General features: G+C 37.5%; 1 protein-coding gene across 1 annotated transcript in view; it reads left to right on the forward strand.

Annotated features, from left to right (window-relative positions):
• The window catches only part of LOC111154498 (glutamate metabotropic receptor 5), a 524,532-nt gene that overhangs the window by 377,484 nt on the left and 126,770 nt on the right, over nt 1-20,278 (forward strand). Inside the window, exon 4 of the mRNA XM_022514124.1 lies at nt 2,534-2,769. Coding sequence (XP_022369832.1) covers nt 2,534-2,769 — 236 coding nt within the window. The remainder of the gene's footprint in view (nt 1-2,533; nt 2,770-20,278) is intronic.

Raw genomic sequence — 20,278 nt, forward strand, 5'->3', positions numbered from 1 at the left:
GAAGGGTAAATTGGACCCATTATAATCTTACATTTCTTATGTAATATTCATAATCATAGTGTTACATAAGAGCAAGCTAGCATTAACAAAAGGAGCAATTTAAATTCCCACTTCTTGGAGGATGGGGCTCTGCTTGACAAACAGCCCTTCCTGCCCCCTTTGCAGCACGCCCCTGCATCTCCTCCGGCGCCAGTGAGACCCACACTCTCATACCAGTGATATAATAAACCCTCCACAACAGAGGGAGAAAATGAGGCAAACAAGCCCACATCATTTCAACTTGTCAGCTTTAAATAAAATCTTCTACAACTGAAAATGAGAAATTTGAGGGAAGAGAATGTGTGAAGTAACCAAATTCAACACTGGGACAAAACATATTGCATGACTTATTCTTTTTCCTGAGCTGCCACAAAAGTTTTTGAAATTTTACCATAATTTTTTAACGAAATCTCTTTTGTCAGTGACGACTTAGAAGAAGAAATGGTTCCTTCTGTTTGTTTGTTTGTTTCTCCTCTTCCACCCACTGATGCCGTAGGAAACATCTCAAGTTATGGCAAGCCCCTATGATATTTTAATGAGTAATCTGCGACCTTTGGAAAAACTCTCATTATCAGTTTTTAAGTCGGAGTTGCCATAGCAGAGCATGCTAGAATAAAAGTACATTTTTTATACTTATTTTAATTAATTACTTACGTAATACCTTCCCCAGCACTGATTTTATATGCAAAATATTGGAGCATGCTCTCCACCTCCAAAACAAGTTAAAAAGAGAAAAATGCATTTGAAGGAAGATAAAGGGAGATTCACGTTCTGATAAATATATCTAATATGTATGAAATAAACAATAATTGTGAATGTAAATCCTTTCTCTCCCCCTTTCTCCAGTGTTCACCCTCACCCCACCCCCTCTAACCTCCAAGCACTTCCTGCTTCACATTCAGGAGGCTCCATTCTGTTCTTCCGCTCAGCTCTCTCCAAACTCTTTCTCTTCCCTCTTTGTTACTTTTTCTCAATGTTATAATGTCCCTTGATTTTCTTTATCTTCCCTGAAAAAGCACTTGCCTGTCTTCAAAGGAAGGACAGCCCCACTGGGTCCCAGCAGGTACTTAGCACAAGTTGTGCATCTTCCAATGGGAGAGAGGATGGAAAAATCAGTATCTTTTGTCCTGCCCTGAGGTGTGCCCAAACTTGATATAAATATCTTTTTATGTCTTTTATTTCCAAAGTTTGTTTCACATATTTTCCGAATAAGCTTAGAATACTTCCCCCCTTATTCTTTCACACTCTTAAACCATTGTATCATGAACTCTCTGGTTTCAAACTCTCTTTTATTTTAAAATCACTAGGTTACTTTGGGTGATCAGTGCATAGAATGATAGTAATATTGAAGTGGACGGTCCCTGTCACCATCCTTGATGGTTCATTGTTAAGAAGTTTTCTAATCTGTCCGACGCAAAACATGATTTCATGTGTGCATTTTAAATATATTAAAGAAGTACCTTGTGATGGGAAAGAGTATATGGACTGTGGATTATGGGACTTTGGTGTGAAGTGCTGAAGAATCTATACTTAACAGAATCACCATAATCAGAAGCTTTTTTTAACCTCTTTATAATTTACTTGTAAAATGTGAAAAAAAAAGAATTATCATGTTGTAGGATGGTTAAATTAATACTAGGTGTGTTTTAGAAATATTTTCATTTTTTAAGATTTTTTTTTTTAATTTTTATTTTATTTGACAGAGAGCACAAGTAGGCAGAAAGGCAGGCAAAGAGAGAGGAAGGGAAATAGGCTCCCTGCCGAGCAGAGAGCCCAATGCTGGGCTTGATCCCAGAACCCTGCGATCACAAACTGAGCCGAAGGCAGAGGCTTTAACCCACTGAGCCACCCAGGTGCTCCAAAATATTTTCATTTTTACTTTATGATCATTATAATAATTATAATAAAGTAAAGGAACAGAATGGATTTAAATTTAACTTGACCTAGCTACTAAACACTCAGGGCACCTGGGTGGCTCAGTGGGTTAAAGCCTCTGCCTTCAGCTCAGCTCATGATCCCATGGTCCTGGGATGGAGCCCCACATAGGGTTCTCTGCTCAGCGGGGAGCCTGCTTCCCCCCCTCTCTCTGCCTGCCTCTCTACCTACTTGTGATCTCTGTCTGTCAAATGGATAAATAAAATCTTAAAAAAAAATAAAATAAACAGTTAATAGTATGAATGGTGATATCATACAATTTCCATACATATACTGGTTTTGCAACCAGTAAAATTCTGCCAAAAACATTAGGTTATTCTCCACAGTTTGAGGTTAGTGAGACTGGTACCTTCTAGTCCTCTTAGGTATAAAGTTCCCCTGGTGTTTTATACTCTTTATTCTAAGCTTCTTTTTCAGTAATCAGGTAGGTATAATGTAGGACCCTGAAGTGGCCTGAGGCGCCTTTTAATGACTGATCTTTTCAAAAGGAAAGCAAATATGGAATCATTTCCTTAGAAAGTATCTGTTCTAAGCTGAGCTGGTTTTTGTTTCCCCACAGTGATGGCTGGGCTGACAGGTATGATGTGACAGATGGATATCAGCGAGAAGCTGTCGGTGGAATCACAATCAAGCTCCAATCTCCTGATGTCAAGTGGTTTGATGATTATTATCTGAAGCTCCGTCCAGAAACAAACCTTCGAAACCCTTGGTTTCAAGAATTTTGGCAGCATCGTTTTCAGTGCCGGCTGGAAGGGTTTGCACAGGAGAACAGCAAATACAACAAGACTTGCAATAGTAAGCAGATTTATTGTTTCATTTATAGTGGATAATGCTAAGGCTCCAATTTAAGTAAAGTGCGTCGGGGGATAGTGGCTGTAATTTGTTAGAGAAGAGGACTCGTAGAGAAATAGAGTGGGTATTGCTACTTACAGTGATAAATGGACCTTATTCTCACTAAGAAAAGCATATCAGAGCAAGTGTTTACTCCGTGGAGATCACAAACAATTTTATAATTTATATCATTCAGGAAACTGGCACTTTGCTAAGAGGATAATGTGAGCTCCTGAGAGCAAGTGCTGTTGCCACCCTTGAAGGCAAGAGCTCCATTCTGCTCGTCTTGATTGTCTTTAGCAGTTAGCACAGCGCTAAACACTTAGTAATGGTTTCGTGTATTCTGAAGAATAAATCAGTAAATTTTGAAAAACAGAGCCAATTCCTCTTTTCATCAATAAACTAGAACATAGCAGCAGGGGTTTGTTGTGTATTGTTATTATGTTTCAGGAGACATAATCTGAGCAAAGCCATTCGTTCTTACATAGGTATAAGGGCTCACATTGTCCCAACTGTTGCTTTGGTTGTAAGGAAAACTAGTTACTGCCCTCAAGAGGTTCAGTGTCTAGAAGGGAGATAGTCATGGCAGCCAATGTTGCAATCCACTGTTGTAAGTGATATTATATAAGTTAAACATAGGGTCTTGGTACTATTATTGGTTGCTCATTGAAAGGGAATCTTGACTCTAATAAGCGAAGTAGGGCCAAAATTGATCTATATGTCAAATTTTGCAAAAATAAAGGTTTGTTAAAAATTGATAAGGGATTTGTTGAGACTGCCTTATCCCCACATTGTGTAACAAGAACCCTATATGCATTTGCATAGGAATAAAATGTTTGAGTTGGTAGTATAGGTGCCTTTATCCACGATGCTGGAACACAACAAGTGCTTTGGGGCAGTAGGTTGGAAATCCTGGCCCACAAACCGATTCCATCCACAGAGAAGTTGTCCCATACCAGCACAAAAATAAGAATAATGAGAATGATATAGAGAATTTTTCATAATGCACTTTCCCTCCCAGTTCATGTCCATCCTATATTTTTTAGTATGAGTTCATTCTTTTGTAAAATGAAGAAGGGAGTAAATGGTGATTTGTGATTGTTTTTAAATGTCAGTACTTGTTAAATTAAGAACTTGGCAACCTTATGTCAGTTCCTATTAAGGTAGTGAGGGAGGGGAGGGATGCTGGAGTGTGGGATATTGTACTGGTCACTGAAATCCAGAAATCACAGAAGGCTTATGGTGTGAGCCTGTGTTTGTTTCTCTCTCACTTCAGATACTGCTTGTCCAAAATCTTCAAATGTTTGTTCACCTCCTTTGTTTTTATTTTTATTTTCAGGAAAGAAAACTGTGTGAGCATACATAGCATTGTGACTTCTGTTACACAATTTCTAATTTTCATATAGCTAATTTCATATTTTTCACCATTCACCAGTCTATTGGACATAGACTTCTTTCCTCTCTTGAGATTTGGGAACCTCTTCCCCTCTGGGATCCAGTTCTGTGATTGTGTACAGATTACTGTATGGAGCTACATTTAAGGAATCATAGAAAGTAAACAATAGATCTGATCTCATCTTCAGTTCTCTTTTACCAAGGAGTTAGTGCCAGTCCCTAACCAGTGTGGCTAAGGGAATTTTTCCAGTTGGTCTTCACCCTCTTTTGTACCAATGCTCCTTTCCTTTGCCTTTTTGTCTGAAATGTCTTCTCCTTGAAATAGTTGTTTCTCTTATTTTTTTTTTCCACTGTTGGATATCTTACATAGATATAGTCTTGAAAAACTCTTAATTGATTTCTATGGAATATTATTTCTATGGCAATTGTTCTGTAAGAGCCTTCCTTTCAACCTGCTACTATAGTTTTATGTCTTTCACATGACGACCCTGATATAATTTCTCCGTTCAGAATTGGTTCCTTAATATCCTACTAGAAAACCCTCTTCAGCCACTCTGCCACCCCTGGAATCTTATCTGACAAATGATGTCGTTTTGTACATAAACATGGACACTTATATGCAATACCTCTGTTATCCTTTCAATAAGGAAAGCACTATGATTATCCTTATTTAAAAATAACAAAACGAAGGTTTAGAGAGGAAAAAATCACTTGTTCAAGGTCACCTAACTACTAAACTCTGGAACTTAAACTCGGTTTGTCTGATCTCCCTGATTTGAGGAAGTTGAGAAGCAACATGGGGAAATGGGGGTAGGAAAAGAGTAAATGAAACAATATGGGATCAGGAGGGAGACAAACCATAAGAGACTCTTAATCTCACAAAACAAAGTGAGGGTTGCCTGGGGGAGGAGGGTAGGGAGAGGGTAGTGGGGTTATGGACATTGGGGAAGGTATGTGCTATGGTGAGTGCTGTGAAGTGTGTAAATCTGGCGATTCACAGACCTGTACCCCTGGGGCTAATAATACATTATATACTAATAAAAAAAAATTTTTTTTAACTCAGTTTGTCTAAAGTTTAACCAATATGATATACTAAAGAGATAGAATATGACATTTTTTTTTAAAAATTGCCATCAAATTTGCATTATATACTAGTTAATATATAGGTCAAAGATACAAAAAAGAAAAATCTTTAAATTATTTGTGTATAAATATGGAATGCAGTAACGCACACCCAAATGTTCACTATGCTCTACTTCTGACCATATTTCCTTATTTACTCAAATGTCCTTTTTGTATCTTATTCCCCATCTTCAAAGAGGCTCCAGTAGTTTACTCACATTTAACACTATTGAATGTTACCAGTGCTTTCCTAAATACAATGTACTTAAGCCCTTTCATCAGGCCGTGTGCATAAGAGAACCATTTTTAAAATGGAGTGTTAAGAAGTATTAAGAGTTTGTTTCATGCCAGTCAAGAAGGTTTACCTTACTCACTGTCTACAGTACCTTAAATCTAACAGATAGTTCAACGGGAAAAATGGCTTGACACAAAGAATAGAAATACTCATAGCTGATTACTGCTTATTTTTCTTAGGAGATTCTTGGAAGGCAAAGTATAAAAGTTAGGAGAGTTATCTAAACCTAGTAGTCCAGAATGAGCAGTAGCTTTATAGAGAGTATGCCCCATTCATAGGAATTCTTTCAATGCCTGTTAATTTTGCCTCTTCTCTTATACCACATAAATGGAATCTTATTTTATTTGCTTTTTTGTGTCTGGCCATTCCCCTCAAAATAATGTAGTAGAGTTCATCCCATCATTGCATATATTAGTAGTTTATTGTTTTTTATCGCTGTGCCATGTTCCTTTGTATGGATTTACTACCAGAATTTAGCTATCACTTCTCCTGTAGATGGACATTTGGATTATTTATGGTTTTAGGTATTAGAAATTAAAGTTTTATGAACAAGTATGTATGTATCTTCTGGCAGACCTATATCCTAATTACTGTTAGATGTATACCTAGTAATGGAATTGCTACATCATAGGCTCTGCATATGCATTTAGCTTTAGTAGATAGTCCCGAGCAGTTTTACAAAGTGATTGGACTAATTTCTACTTTCCCTGAAATGTATGAGAGTTCAAGTTGCTCTGCACTCTGTCAACGTTGGTACTATCTGTTTTTTCTTTTATTATTATTTAAAACATTCTACAAGTGTGTGTTTGTATCATATTGTGATTTTGATGGGCTTTCCATTATCTATTACCAAGGTAAGTTCTTTCTCATATGCTTACTGGAAATTGGGACATCTTATTTTATAAAGTGTCTGTTCAAGTCTTTTGCACATTTCTTTGAGTTGATTATTTTTTAACATCTATTTTAAAACTTCTTTGTATAGTGTGGATATGAATCCTTTGTTAGATATTCATATAGTGAAAATTGCCCATTTAAACCATGGCTTATTACTGGTTCCTATTTCTCTCATTTGTTATTTGTTTTCTATTTGTCCACTTGTTCTTTAATTCTTTATTCCCCTTTTACTTCCTTCTTGTAGATTCACCAATAATTTTTATTATCTTACTCTATTACTTCTCTTAATATTTTTGTTTCATCTCAGTATAATTCATTTAGTTTTCAATAGAAATTACTAAATGAATCTTTAATTTATACAAACAATTTTAAGTTGGTCCTTGTTTACATTCAATAATCTTGCAAATATTTATATCTGTTTATCCCCCTCACACTATTTTTTGCTATTGCCATATAATTTATTTCTATATGGATTATGTACAGTACAGGCTTTGCTAGGATTGTTGCCCTAAATGTCAACAGTCATACTTATCCATTTCAGTGTTCTTCATTCCTTATTGTACTTCCTTGCTTTCGCCTGTGATTTTTTTCAGCCTAAAGAATTTCTTTTAATATTTCTTATAATGTAGGTCTACTGCCAACAAATTTATCAGCTTTTTTCTTTTTTTATAGATTTTTTTTTAGGATTTTATTTATTTATTTGACAGACAGAGATCACAAGTAGGCAGAGAGGTGGGCAGAGAAAGAGAGAGAGGGGGAAGCAGGCTCCCAAGCCTCTCTTGCCAAGCAGAGAGCCCGATGCAGGAACTTAATCCCAGGACCCTGAGATCATGACCTGAGCCGAAGGCAGAGGCTTAACCCACTGAGCCACCCAGGTGCCCTATCAGCTTTTTCTCCTTAAGAATATCTATATTTCACCTTTATTTTTGAAAAATGTATTCGCAAAGTATAGCATTCTGTATTGTCAGGTCTTCTTCAGTTCATTTTTTCTTTGAAAACAACATTCCATTTTGTTTTCTGAATTCCATGATTTCATTGAGACTTTAACCACCATTCTTGATGTTGTTCCCTTGATGGCAATGTGTCTTTTTTCTAGGCTTTTAAGATTTTTTTTTAAGTTTTTAGTTGACTATGATGAAATTAGGTGTGATTTCCCTTATATATTTCATTGTTCAGGTTTCAGGAACTTCTTAAACCTGTGGAGGAAAAGACCTGTATCAGCTTTGAAAATTTCCCAGCCATTATTTACTGAAATATTCCTTCTGTCACATTTTTCTCTCTCTGTTCCTTCTTGTGCTCAAATACACCTATTAGCTTATTTGGCTGTGTCATAGAAGTGACTTTTTCTCTGGGCTTTCTTCCCTATCTTTTCCCTCTCTATGCTTCAATTTGATTCTTTTCTATTATTCTGTCTCTGATTATTCCAATCATATTTCCACCTATGTCCAGTCAGCTGTTAACCAAAATAAGAAGTTTTTTTTAAATTTCAGATATGGTGTTTTACAGTCACAGAATGTCCATTTTCTTTCTTTCATAGTCCTCAGTTTTCTGCTGAAATACTGTTTCTTGTCTACTTTTTTCAACCATTTATCTTATTTCCTTGAACAGATTAATTATAACTATTTTATGGTCCCTTTTTTCTAATTCTAACATCTGAATCTTCTGTCAGTCTTCTTCTATTGACTTGTTTTTCATATTGTTTACATGTTGTGCTTCTTGATACATCTACCATATGTTTTCTTTTGTGCTAGACATTGAGTATATAATACCATACAGATTGAATTTTATATTATTTTCCCCCCTGTGATGGTTTGCCTTTTCCAGATTCAAAGAAATTGAGATGAGGTAAGTTATAATATAAGACAGAAGGAGTCAACTTTTGGTTTAAAAATGTCTTTAAGGGACAACTGACATGGAATTTCCACTGAGAGCCTAGTGTATCCCATGCCCTGGCTGACTGACTTAATCAGATTTTTACTATTTTTGAGCTTTGCTCTCCAGCCTCCTGTACCATACTGTTTCTAAACTTAGCATGCATTGGAGGAAAGGAATAATTGAAGTTTGAGCAGTTTCTTTTCCTCAGGTGGGGCTTTTCTTTCAGATAATATAAAACAATGGGAGATTTCAGTTTTCCTCTTCAAATTATTAAGCCTCCATGCAGCCTCTGGAATCAGCAAATGAATCACAAGGGAAAATAACTATCATGCACTTAAGGCTCCTACCATTTGTAAACTGAGATACCAGATCATTTCAATATCGAAAAGTACTTCTGTTTTCTCTTTTTTCCAGAAGTGTCATGTACAATGTGGAGTTACACCTCTCCCTCCCCCAGCCACACTTCATGTCCTTCCCTAGAACCTCAGAAGGTGACTTCATTGAAAAATAGCATCATCACAGATGTAATTAGTTAGTAGGTGGAGACAGTAGAGTAGGGTGGTCTCTTGTCACCTCCAAAGAGGAGAAGTGACACAGAGACAGAAAGACACAGGGAGAGTAGCAGGGGAAGACAAAGGCAGAAACTTGAGTGATGCAACACAAGGACAAGGAATGCCAAAAATCAAAGGCCACCACCAGAGGCTAGGAAGAGGCAAGAGAGGATACTACCAAGAGTCTAGAGGAAGCTCGGCCCTATCAACACATTGATTTCTGACTTCCAGCCTCCAGAACTAAAAGAGAATGAATTTCTGTTGTTTTAAGCCACCTAGTTTCTGGTACTTTGTTATGGCTGCCCTAGTAAACTAAGGTCCCTTCATTCAGACCAAACTAGATTGGCAGCCTGGTTCAGAACTTGCAGATTCCCTCAGATGAGAAAGCAGTGGGTGACACCTACCCACTTTCATAGGTCTCCTCTTTGTTCATTCATCCTGTCTTTGTTTTGTCCAAACATCTTCACTGCCTTTAATTTTTCTTAATTTTGCATTTCTTTGGCCTATTAAAGTTATACAGTAAAAGAATTTTCATTTGCTTTCTTCTCCATCCTACCCAACACCAAAGTCTCCTCTTTTATTTTGTATTCTTAATCGTCACTACCCCTGCAATCCCAGTTTGGATATATAAGTGAAACCTGCAGTTTATAATGTCCAAAATACTTATACTTTTTTTAGTTTTTGCTTTACTTTTAAGCATTTAAAAACTTAAATCAAAATATTAGTATAACTCTTCAGTGTTTTAACTATGTGGTTTTGACAGAATCTAGGTTTATATGCTATTAACAGTGAGCCCAATTTCAGTAAGTTTTACTTAAATTGGACAATTATGTTAGACTTGAATTATAAATGAAATGGTTAATAATGATAATAAATTAAAAGTATGAAGAATATAGTTTAACTTTTCTAATTGTTTATTTAAGCAACCCAGTAATAAAAGCTATGGAGAAATAAATTAAAACTGTTTTCTAGTAACTGTATGCTATTCTATTTTTGAACCAATTTAAGGACCCATTTCCTTTATAGTTACACTGTCACCCACTGACATTCATTTACTGTCTCCTTTCTGTGATTTCTCCCTGTCACTTCCAGTAGCTTCCAGAGGTGTTATTTATGACACTAACACACAAACATTCTTACCTGGATGTCCTGAGGGCACCTCAAACTTACATACCCAGAACTCACCTCATTATAACTTTTGCAACCACAGCCCCAAACTTTGAGCTCCTCCTTTTAGCATCTCCAGTTTGAGTAAATGATATACCCATCTACCCAGTCTCCCAAGATGCAGGGATAAGGGGTCCTCTCCTGTTCCCCTTCTAGCACCCTCTCAGCCAACTGATGACCAAATACCATTAATTCTACTGTTTGAACATTTTCCACATCTGTTTTCTGTTCTTCATTGCTGGCTGAATTCACATCTTTATACCATGCTGTGATTTGGTTCTTCATGATCTCTCACCTCACATATTAGAATAATCTTCCTATCTAATCTTCTTATTGATACCAGCTTCTTCCTCTTCCATTTTATGCTGACAACTAGCCCCAAAGGAGTCCATTTAAAGAATGAATCTCATCTTTGTTACTGCCATTCTTAATGATCTTCCATGGTTCTCCTGTATCTATAAAAAGAATACCCACCTCTTTGTCCCCAAATTCTTCAAATTCACCATATATGTTTTTCAGATCTCATCTTCTATTCCTCAAGCCCAAGAACTCTATGCTTCAAGCACTTCACAGATTGTGCTTGTCCAGTTTAGAGTGGCATGCCTACCTAGGTCCCTGAACTTTTTTACATGTGCTTTTGCTCAGTGAAAGACTTTCCTCGAGATATCTGTCAATTCCACTGAGCTTATATTCTCATGATTTTGGATGACTTCAGTATCCTGTTCTCAAAAAAACGCCACTTTTCCTCAGGTCACTTCCTACAGCTTTTGTCTTCTTTTTGTTACATACCAATTCAGATATTAAATGTAGATACTCCACTCCCTTTATTTTTAAGCCACCAAGTCACCTCTCACATGAGCATTTCTGTCTATGCCAAACTATTATCAATAAAATGAAGATGAGAAAAATGGGTTCAGATCAACATAAAAGTCCTTTGGCCAAGAGCCAAAAGGGGCTCTAGCAATGTGCTGTTTCTTGAGCCAGTGATGATCACTAGGATGTGTTTCTTTAGAAAAAAAAATTGATGCGTAGTTAAGATTTTTGCACTTCTCTGTGTTCATGTTCTAATTTAATGAGTTCACTTTAACTACCCCACCTCCAAATAAAGTTCCTCTTGCCATTATATCTTGCCTAACATTCCTTCCAGTCCAAATTTCTCACAATACTCTCCCCCATACACACCCACTCCCACCAGATTTCTACCACTATGTTGCTTGATTCCTCTCCTTTTCTTTCTCTAGAACCCTTACCCCCTTTCCTCTCAATATTTTTATTTGTCACAGTAAATATCTCTCCATTTCATAGGTAGAGCTGTTGAACTGTTTCTTTGTTTTCTTGTCTTTTTCAAAATTCTACCCTTGGGGAAGGGTTGCTCACTTTTTGAGTGCAAAGCTGCTGCTCAAGTTACATTGCCAAACAGAAAGCCATTTACTCCAGAGAAAACATGATGCCATCCTCAGAGGAGATAAAGCAGCTACAGCAATATAATTTTTTCCGCTATATTACACTAATGTATAAATAGATTTTTCACATTGTTACACCAGTATGTAAACATTTTATGTCCATCTGTCTCCATTAAATTATAAATTTCTCAAGGAGAGGAACTGTCTTACTCATCTGTGTTTTCCAAATTCCTAGCATGATGCCTTATATAGAGCAAGTATGTGATAAATATTGTTAAATGAATGTAACTTCATTTCCCTTAGACCCAAGTAGTGTTACAAGGCTAGAGGACCTAGAACAGTGGATCCCAATATGTGGGCTGCAGGTCCCAAGGCTACTCACTGTTGGTTTGTTGCCTGGATCTAGAATTCTTATGTGGTTTAGCATTATCAGTGAGCTGAACTGTGCCTTGCATATCCTCTGTGAACATGTGTGTGTTTGTAGACATAAGTACCTTATTTTCATGCACAAGCTGTTACAGTTAACAAATTACAAATTAATTTTAAATTGCTCAAATCATGGTAGCTTATTGCCATTACACGTTTTCTATATAAAAGACACTAACAGTACAAATCGCATTTATGGTGTGTGAAATTTTTTTACATTAAAAGCACTTCCTGTATTCAAAAAGGTTAATTTCACTAGCTTGGAGTTGGCTCTTTTCCCTTTTTGTTACAGCGTTTCCAGCCAAGGTGTCCACATTTTGTCTGATGAATACGTGTCATAAGTATTTGAGGTGGGTCAGTTAAAGGATACTTCTTTATGCATCAGAGATTTTTTTTTTTTTTTTTTTTTGCCATCTTGTTTGCTTCAGTTAAGCAGCTGATTCGATTTTGGCTGAGGTCATGATCTCAGGGTCCTGGGATGGAGCCCCACATTAGACTCCATACTTACCAAGGGTTCTACTTGAGGATTTTCTCTCTCTCCCTCTGCCCCTCCCGTGTTGTGGGCACTCACTCTGTCTCAGTCTCTTTCTAATAAATAAATAAATAAAAATTTTTAAGAGAGGGAGAGAGAGAGAGACAGAAAGAGGGAGAAAGAGAGGAGGGAGAGAGGGAGAGAGAGAATATCAAGCAGGGTCCACATCCAGTGTGGAGCCAGGGGCAGAGCTCAATATCACAACCCTGAGCCCTTGACCTGAGCCAAAATCAAGAGTCAGACACCTAACTAACTGAGCCACCCAGGTGCCCCAATAAATAAATCTTAAGGGGGGGGGGGAACTTTATTCGTTGTTTAGACATTGTTCAAAACACTTCATCATCTCTTTCTGAAAACATAATGAGAAAACCTGGAAATTGAGAGGAAACAATTATCTAGATAAGAGAAGCTGAACTCTAGTAGAGGCATCACAATGGCCAAATAAATGAAATGCCATACCTAACCCCTAGATTAGAGATTTCTCATCCTTGTTCTACATATCCAAGATAGCACTTGAAGACTAATCCAATGTAAAAAAAGGATTCCAGGTTGCATATATTGAGTTATTATATTCTGTATCCATTTTTTAGAGATTCATAATGTATATCTACATGTTGGAAAAGGACAAATCCCATTGTAAAAAAATGTAAATACCTTTCTTTAATTCAGAATCTCCTCTGTTGTTGTTTTGTTTTACTATGAACTCATCTGATATGACATTTATTATCACCATACTTCAGGAAAGACTATACTAGGACAATTTAATAACGATATATTGAAAAAGAAATTTGATCACATTATCATAGAGTATGTGATGAAATCTGCTAAGCAGAAGCCCATTTCTGTCTTTATATCACCCAAAGAATTAAGTTAATTAGAATTTGATGTGTCAGTTTTGGCTTAATTCAATTCTTGGATTTGTTACATTTTGATACTTTTCATTGCCAGGAGGGAAAAATTTCACCATCTTGGACTCTGCTTTAAGGGAAGGGAACATAGAGCCAGATCAAGGCCCCAGATATTAATATATCAAATTTTTAAGAAACATAATCTGTCATATTTCTTATTTGAATTCCAGAGTTTAAGAAATAAGAGTAATTATCCATCCAAGTAAGTGTCAGTGTATATAATTTTTCATGATGAGTAGGTACCATCAAAAAATACTCAAAGAGATCCCCAGAAGAAACCCTTGCCTTAGAAACTGTCAACTGTCAACGTGCTCAGACTCTTAAGACACTGGAAATGGAATGCATGATGTATTAAAGATATTTAAGATAAAACAAAGAGAGACCAGACAAGCTTGGTGACTCAGTCACCTAAGATATACAGGTGCACTGTAACAAGCATTAGATTTACACCCAGAAGATCTATATTAAAAAATTCAACCTGTGGCCACTATTGGGTGTCTCTGAATCTCTATTTTCTCATGTGTGAGATGAGATGAGTATTAAAACTGGATATCTAACTGACAGAGGACTCGACAGAGGCTTAAGTATGATGATTAATGGGAAGACACTTGAAGATGTGAAGGGATGCCGCTTGTAGCAAAGGTGAAGTAACAGCCTGGATTGAATCTCCTTCTTAAAATAGCAACTAAAACAAAACAAGACAAAATATATAAAATAATAGTTTTCAAGACATTGGATATCAAGGAATGAAGAATGGTTATTCTTAAGAAATAGGAAATAAATGAGGTGAGCCCTCTGAGTTAAGAAGATGGAATTGTGAGCTCAGAGAAACCACGGAAGCTAGAGATCTCAGAGCACAGAAACAAAGAGTGGAGAGGTGCAGGAAGTGAGAACTCTGGAGATCAGCAAAGCTCCATCTTGAGTATGCAACTGAGTGTTGACCACTGCCCGTGTATGAGGATAATACTTCAGACCTGGGAAGGAGCCATAAGATTAGAGAGAACAGTATGCCACCCATATGGGACAAGGAGCAGTGTCTGTACACAGCTGTCTAACTAGAAAAACTTACAGTTCAGAGGGCTAAAACAACATTCAGGGGAAATTTTATAGCATTAACTTACTACATCAGAAAAGAAAAATATCTCAAGTTAATGACTGGAGATCCACCTTAAGAAATCTGGAAAAGAAGAGCAAATTAAACTCAAAGTAAGTAGAAGAAAGGAAGTAATAGACCATCGTGAAAATCAATATAGAGGGAGGAGTCAAGGTGGCGGAGAAGTAGCAGGCTGAGAGGACATCAGGTAGCAGGAGTTCAGCTAGATAGTTATCAAACCATTCCGAACACCTACAAATCCAACAGGAGATCGAAGAGAAGTGCAGCAATTCTAGAAACAGAAAGTCAACCACTTTCTGAAAGGTAGGACCTGCAGAGAAGTGAATCAGAAGTGACAGGAAGATAGACCACGGCGGGGAGGGGCCAGCTCCCAGCAAATGGCGGAGCAATGGAGCACAAAATCAGAACTTTTAGAAGTCTGCTCCACTGGGGGATATTGCTCCAGAGGCTAAGCGGGGGTGGGTCCTCACAAGGACAGCATGGTCTCAGGTCCTATGTGGGTCAAAGAAGTATTGGGGGTGTCTGAGTGTCACAGAGCTCGCAGGTATTAGAGCAGGGAAGCCGGCTACAGAGACAGAGCCAAAGAGTGAGCTCTCAGCTTCCAGTTACCTTAAATTGTGATCCATGGCATTGTCAGGCAACTGCTCTTTGAGAAGGGACCTCACAAGATCCGGGGAGACACCCTTGGAAGAGCTCGGGTATCTGCTGGGTTTAGAGACTCCAAATGGGGCTGTGTGCCAGAGACAGAAATGCTCAGTCACAGGCCGGGTGAGCTCAGAGCATGGCTGGATACCAGGGAGATGGGAGTGATTGAGTGCTTTTCTCCAGGGGTGCACTGAGGAGTGAGGCCCCGAGCTCTGGGCTCCTCTGGGCCGGAGATTGGGAGGCTGCAATTTTCATTCCCTTTTTCCAGAGCTCTACAGAAAGCGTTCAGGGAACAAAAGCTCCCTAGAGTGAACTCGAGCAGATTACTTAGCCTGGCCCCTGGCAAGGCCGTACAATTCCACCTCGGGCAAAGACACTTGAGAATCACTACAACAGGCCCCTCTCCCAAAAGATCAACAAGAAATACAGCCCAGATCAAGCTCATTGATCAAGGAGAACAGCGGAATTCCAGAGGAGGGGAAAGCAAAGTGTGGAATTCATGGCTTTCTCCCCATGATTCTTTAGTCTTGGAAAGTTAATTAAATTTTTCTAATTTTTTTTCTTATTCTAATTTTTTTAACTCTTACTTTTTCCTCTTTTAATGTTTTTTAACTAGTTTATCTTAACAATAACTTTTATGAAAAAAATCTTTTTGAACTTTTATTATTATAGTCATATTTTATCCTTCATTGTATCTAACTTTATCTTTTGTATACACATAGAGTTTTTTTTTTTTCCTAAAAAATTCTGGGATACAACTTCTTCTAATAGATAAAAATATACCCTAAATCTAGCACAGGGTTTGTTCTAGTCTCCAGCCTGAGCAAATTCTCTCCACTTTCTTCTTCTTTTTTTTCCCCAATCAACTTATCAACTCCTTTTTTGGAATTTTTAAAAAATTTTCATCTTTACAGTCATATTCCATCCCTTCATCGTGTTTACCCTTATTTTTGTGTGTGCATATATATTTTTTTTCTTTAAAATTTTGGGAGGTAAATACTCCCAAATACCAAAATACTCCCAAAACCAAAAGGGTGGCTCTGTTCTTTTTTTTTTTAAGATTTTATTTATTTATTTGACAGAGATCACAAGTAGGCAGAGAAGCAGGCAGAGAGAGAGAGGAGGAAGCAGGCTCCCTGCTGAGCAGAGAGCCCGATGTGGGGCTCGATCCCCAGACCCTGGGATCATGACCTGAGCCAAAAGCAGAGGCTTTAACCCACTGAGCCACCCAGGCGCGACGGGTGGCTCTGTTCTATTCACCAGACTTTTTTTTTTTTTTAACTTCTTTTTACCCCTTTCTTCTTCCCATGATTTGGGGTCTCTTCTGATTTGGTTAACACACATTTTTCTGGGGTCTTTTCCACCCTTTTAGTATTTTATTCCCTCATTCATATATTCTTATCTGGATAAAATGACAAGGCGGAAAAACTCACAACAACAACAACAAAAAGAACAAGAGTCATTACCAAAGGCTAGGGACCTAATCAATATGGACTTTGGTAATATGTCAGATTTAGAATTCAGAATGACGATTCTCAAGGTGCTAGCTGGGCTCAAAAAAGGCGTGGAAGGGGACGCCTGGGTGGATCAGTGGGTTAAAGCCTCTGCCTTTGGCTCAGGTTGTGATCTCAGGGTCCTGTGATCAAGCCCCACATCGGGCTCTCTGCTCAGTGGGGAGCCTGCTTCCTCCTCTCTCTCTCTGCCTGCTGCTCTACCTGCTTGTGATCTCTCTCTGTCAAATAAATAAATAAAATCTTTAAAAAAAAAAAAGGCATGGAAGATATTAGAGCAACCCTGTCTGGAGAAATAAAAACCCTTTCTGGAGGAATAAAAGAACTAAAATCTAACCAAGCTGAAATTAAAAAAAGCTATTAATGAGGTGCAATAAAAAAATGGAGGCTCTTACTGCTGGGATAAATGAGGCAGAAGAGAGAATCAGTGATATAGAAGACCAAATGACAGAGAATAAAGAAGCTGAGCAAAAGAGAGACAAAAAAATACAGGACCATGAGGGGAGCATTTGAGAGATAAGTGATACCATAAAAGGAAACAATATTAGAACAATTGGGATTCCAGAAGAAGAAGAAAGAGAGAGGGGGGCATAAGGTATATTGGAGTGAATTATTGTAGAGAATTTCCCTAATATGGCAAAGGGAACAAGCATCAAAATCCAGGAGGCTCAGAGAATCCTCCTCAAAATCAGTAAGGATAGGTCCACACCCCATCATCTAATAGTAAGACTTACAAGTCTAAGTGACAAAGAGAAAATCCTAAAAGCAGCCCAGGACAAGAAGTCTGTAACATACAATGGTAAAATTTTAGATTGGCAGCAGACTTATCCACAGAGACCAGACAGGGCAGAAAGAACTGGCATGATATATTCAGAGCACTAAATGAGAAAAATATGCAGCCAAGAATACTATATGTGGTTAGGTTATCATTGAAAATAGAAGGAGAGATAAAAAGCTTCCAGGACAAACAAAAACCAAAAGAGTTTGTAAACACCAAACCAGCTCTACAGGAAATATTGAAAGGGGTCCTCTATGCAAAGAGAGAGCCTAAAAGTAGTAGAAAGGAACAGAGACAATGTACAGTAATAGTCACCTTACTGGCAATACAATGGCATGAAATTCACATCTCTCAATAGTTACCTGAACGTAAATGGGCTAAATGCTCCAATCAAAAGACACAGGGTATCAGAATGGATTAAAAAAAAAAAAATCCATATGCTGTCTAGAAGAAACTCATTTTAGACCCAAAGACACCTCCAGATTTAAAATGAGGGGGTGGAAAACAATTTACCATGCTAATGGACATCAAAAGAAAGCTGGGGTGGCAATCCTTATATCAGATCAATTAGATTTTAAGCCAAAGACTATAATAAGAGATGAAGAAGGACACTATATCATACTCAAAGGGTCTGTCCAACAAGAAGATCTAACAATTTTAAATATCTATGCCCCTAACATGGGAGCAGCCAACTATATAAACCAATTAATAACAAAATCGAAGAAACACATCGACAATAATACAATAATAGTAGGGAACTTTAACACCCCCCTCACTGAAATGGACAGATCACCCAAGCAAAAGATCAACAAGGAAATAAAGGCCTTAAATGACACACTGGACCAGAGGGACCTCACAGATATATTCAAAACATTCTCTCCCAAAGCAACAGAACACACATTCTTCTCTGGTGCACATGGAACATTCTCCAGAATAGATCACACCCTGGGCCACAAATCGGGTCTCAACAGGTACCAAAAGATTGGGATCATTCCCTGCATATTTTCAGACCACAATTCTCTGAAGCTAGAACTCAATCACAGGAGGAAATTTGGAAAGAACCCAAATACATGGAGGCCAAAGAGCATCCTACTAAAGAATGAATGGGTAAACCAGGAAATTAAAGAAGAATTGAAAAAATTCATGGAAACAAATGAAAATGAAAACACAACTGTTTAAAATCTGTGGGACACAACAAAGACAGTCCTGAGAAGAAAAATATAAAGCAATACAAGCCTTTCTCAAGAAACAAGAAAGGTCTCAAATACACAACCTAAGCCTACACCTAAAGGAGCTGGAGAAAGAACAACAAAGAAAGCCTAAATCCAGCAGGAGAAGAGAAATAATAAACATCAGAGCAGAAATCAATGAAATAGAAACAACAACAACAACAAAAAAAACAAACAAAAAAACAAAACAATAGAACAAATCAATGAAACTAGGAGCTGGTTCTTTGAAAGAATTAATAAGATTGATAAACCCCTGGCCAGACTTATCAAAAAGAAAAGAGAAAGGACCCAAATAAATAAAATCATGAATAAGGAGGAGAGATCACAACCAACACCAAAGAAATACAAACAATTATAAGAACATACTATGAGCAACTATACACCAGCAAATTTGATAATCTGGAAGAAATGGATGCATTCCTAGAGACATATAAACTACCACAACTGAACCAGGATGAAATAGAAAACCTGAACAGACCCATAACCAGTAAGGAGATTGAAGCAGTCATCAAAAATTTCCCAACAAACAAGAGCCCAGGGCCAGACAGCTTCCCAGGGGAATTCAACCAAACATTTAAAGAAGAATTAGTTCCTATTCTCCTGAAACTGTTCCAAAAAATAGAAATGGAAGGAAAACTGCAAAACTCATTTTATGAGGCCAGCATTACCATGATCCCAAAACCAGACAAAGAGTCCATCAAAAAAGAAAATTATAGACCAATATCCCTGATGAACACAGATCCAAAAATTCTCACCGAAATACTAGCCAAAAGAATCCAACAGTACATTAAAAGGGTTATTCACCACGACCAAGTGGGATTTATTCCAGGTCTGCAAGGTTGGTTCAACATCTGCAAATCAATCAATGTGATATAATACATTAATAAAAGAAAGAACAAGAAACATAGGATACTCTTCATAGATTCTGAAAAAGCATTTGACAAACTAAAGCATCCTTTCTTGATCAAAACTCTTCAGAGTGTAGGGATAGAGGGTACATATCTCGATATCATCAAAGCCATCTATGAAAAACCCACAGCGAATATCATTCTTAGTGGAGAAAAACTGAGATCCTTTCCACTAAGGTCAGGAACATGGCAGGGATGTCCATTATCACCACTGCTATTCAACATAGTACTAGAAGTCCTAGCCTCAGCAATCAGACAACAAAAAGAAATTAAAGGCATCCAAATCAGCAAAGAAGAAGTCAAACTATCACTCTTTGCAGATGATATGATACTTTATGTGGAAAACCCAAAAGACTCCACTCCAAATCTGCCAGAACTCATACAGGAGTTCAGTAAGTGTTAGGATATAAAAGCAGTGCACAGAAATCAGTTGCATTTCTATATACCAACAACAAGACAGAAGAAAGAGAAATTAAGGAGTCAATCCCATTTACAATTGCACCCAAAACCATAAGATACCTAGATTAAGCCTAACCAAAGAGGCAAAGAATCTGTACTCAGAAAACTATAAAGCACTCATGAAAGAAATTTAGGAAGACACAAAGAAATGGAAAAAATGTTCCATGCTCATGGATTGGAAGAACAAATATTGTGAAAATGTCTATGCTACCTAAAGCAATCTACACGTTTAATGCAATCCCTATCAAAATCCCATCCATT

The sequence above is a fragment of the Enhydra lutris genome, unplaced genomic scaffold (genome assembly GCF_002288905.1).
Source record: "Enhydra lutris kenyoni isolate GAN:26980312 unplaced genomic scaffold, ASM228890v2 scaffoldscaffold37, whole genome shotgun sequence".
Classification (NCBI taxonomy): domain Eukaryota; kingdom Metazoa; phylum Chordata; class Mammalia; order Carnivora; family Mustelidae; genus Enhydra; species Enhydra lutris.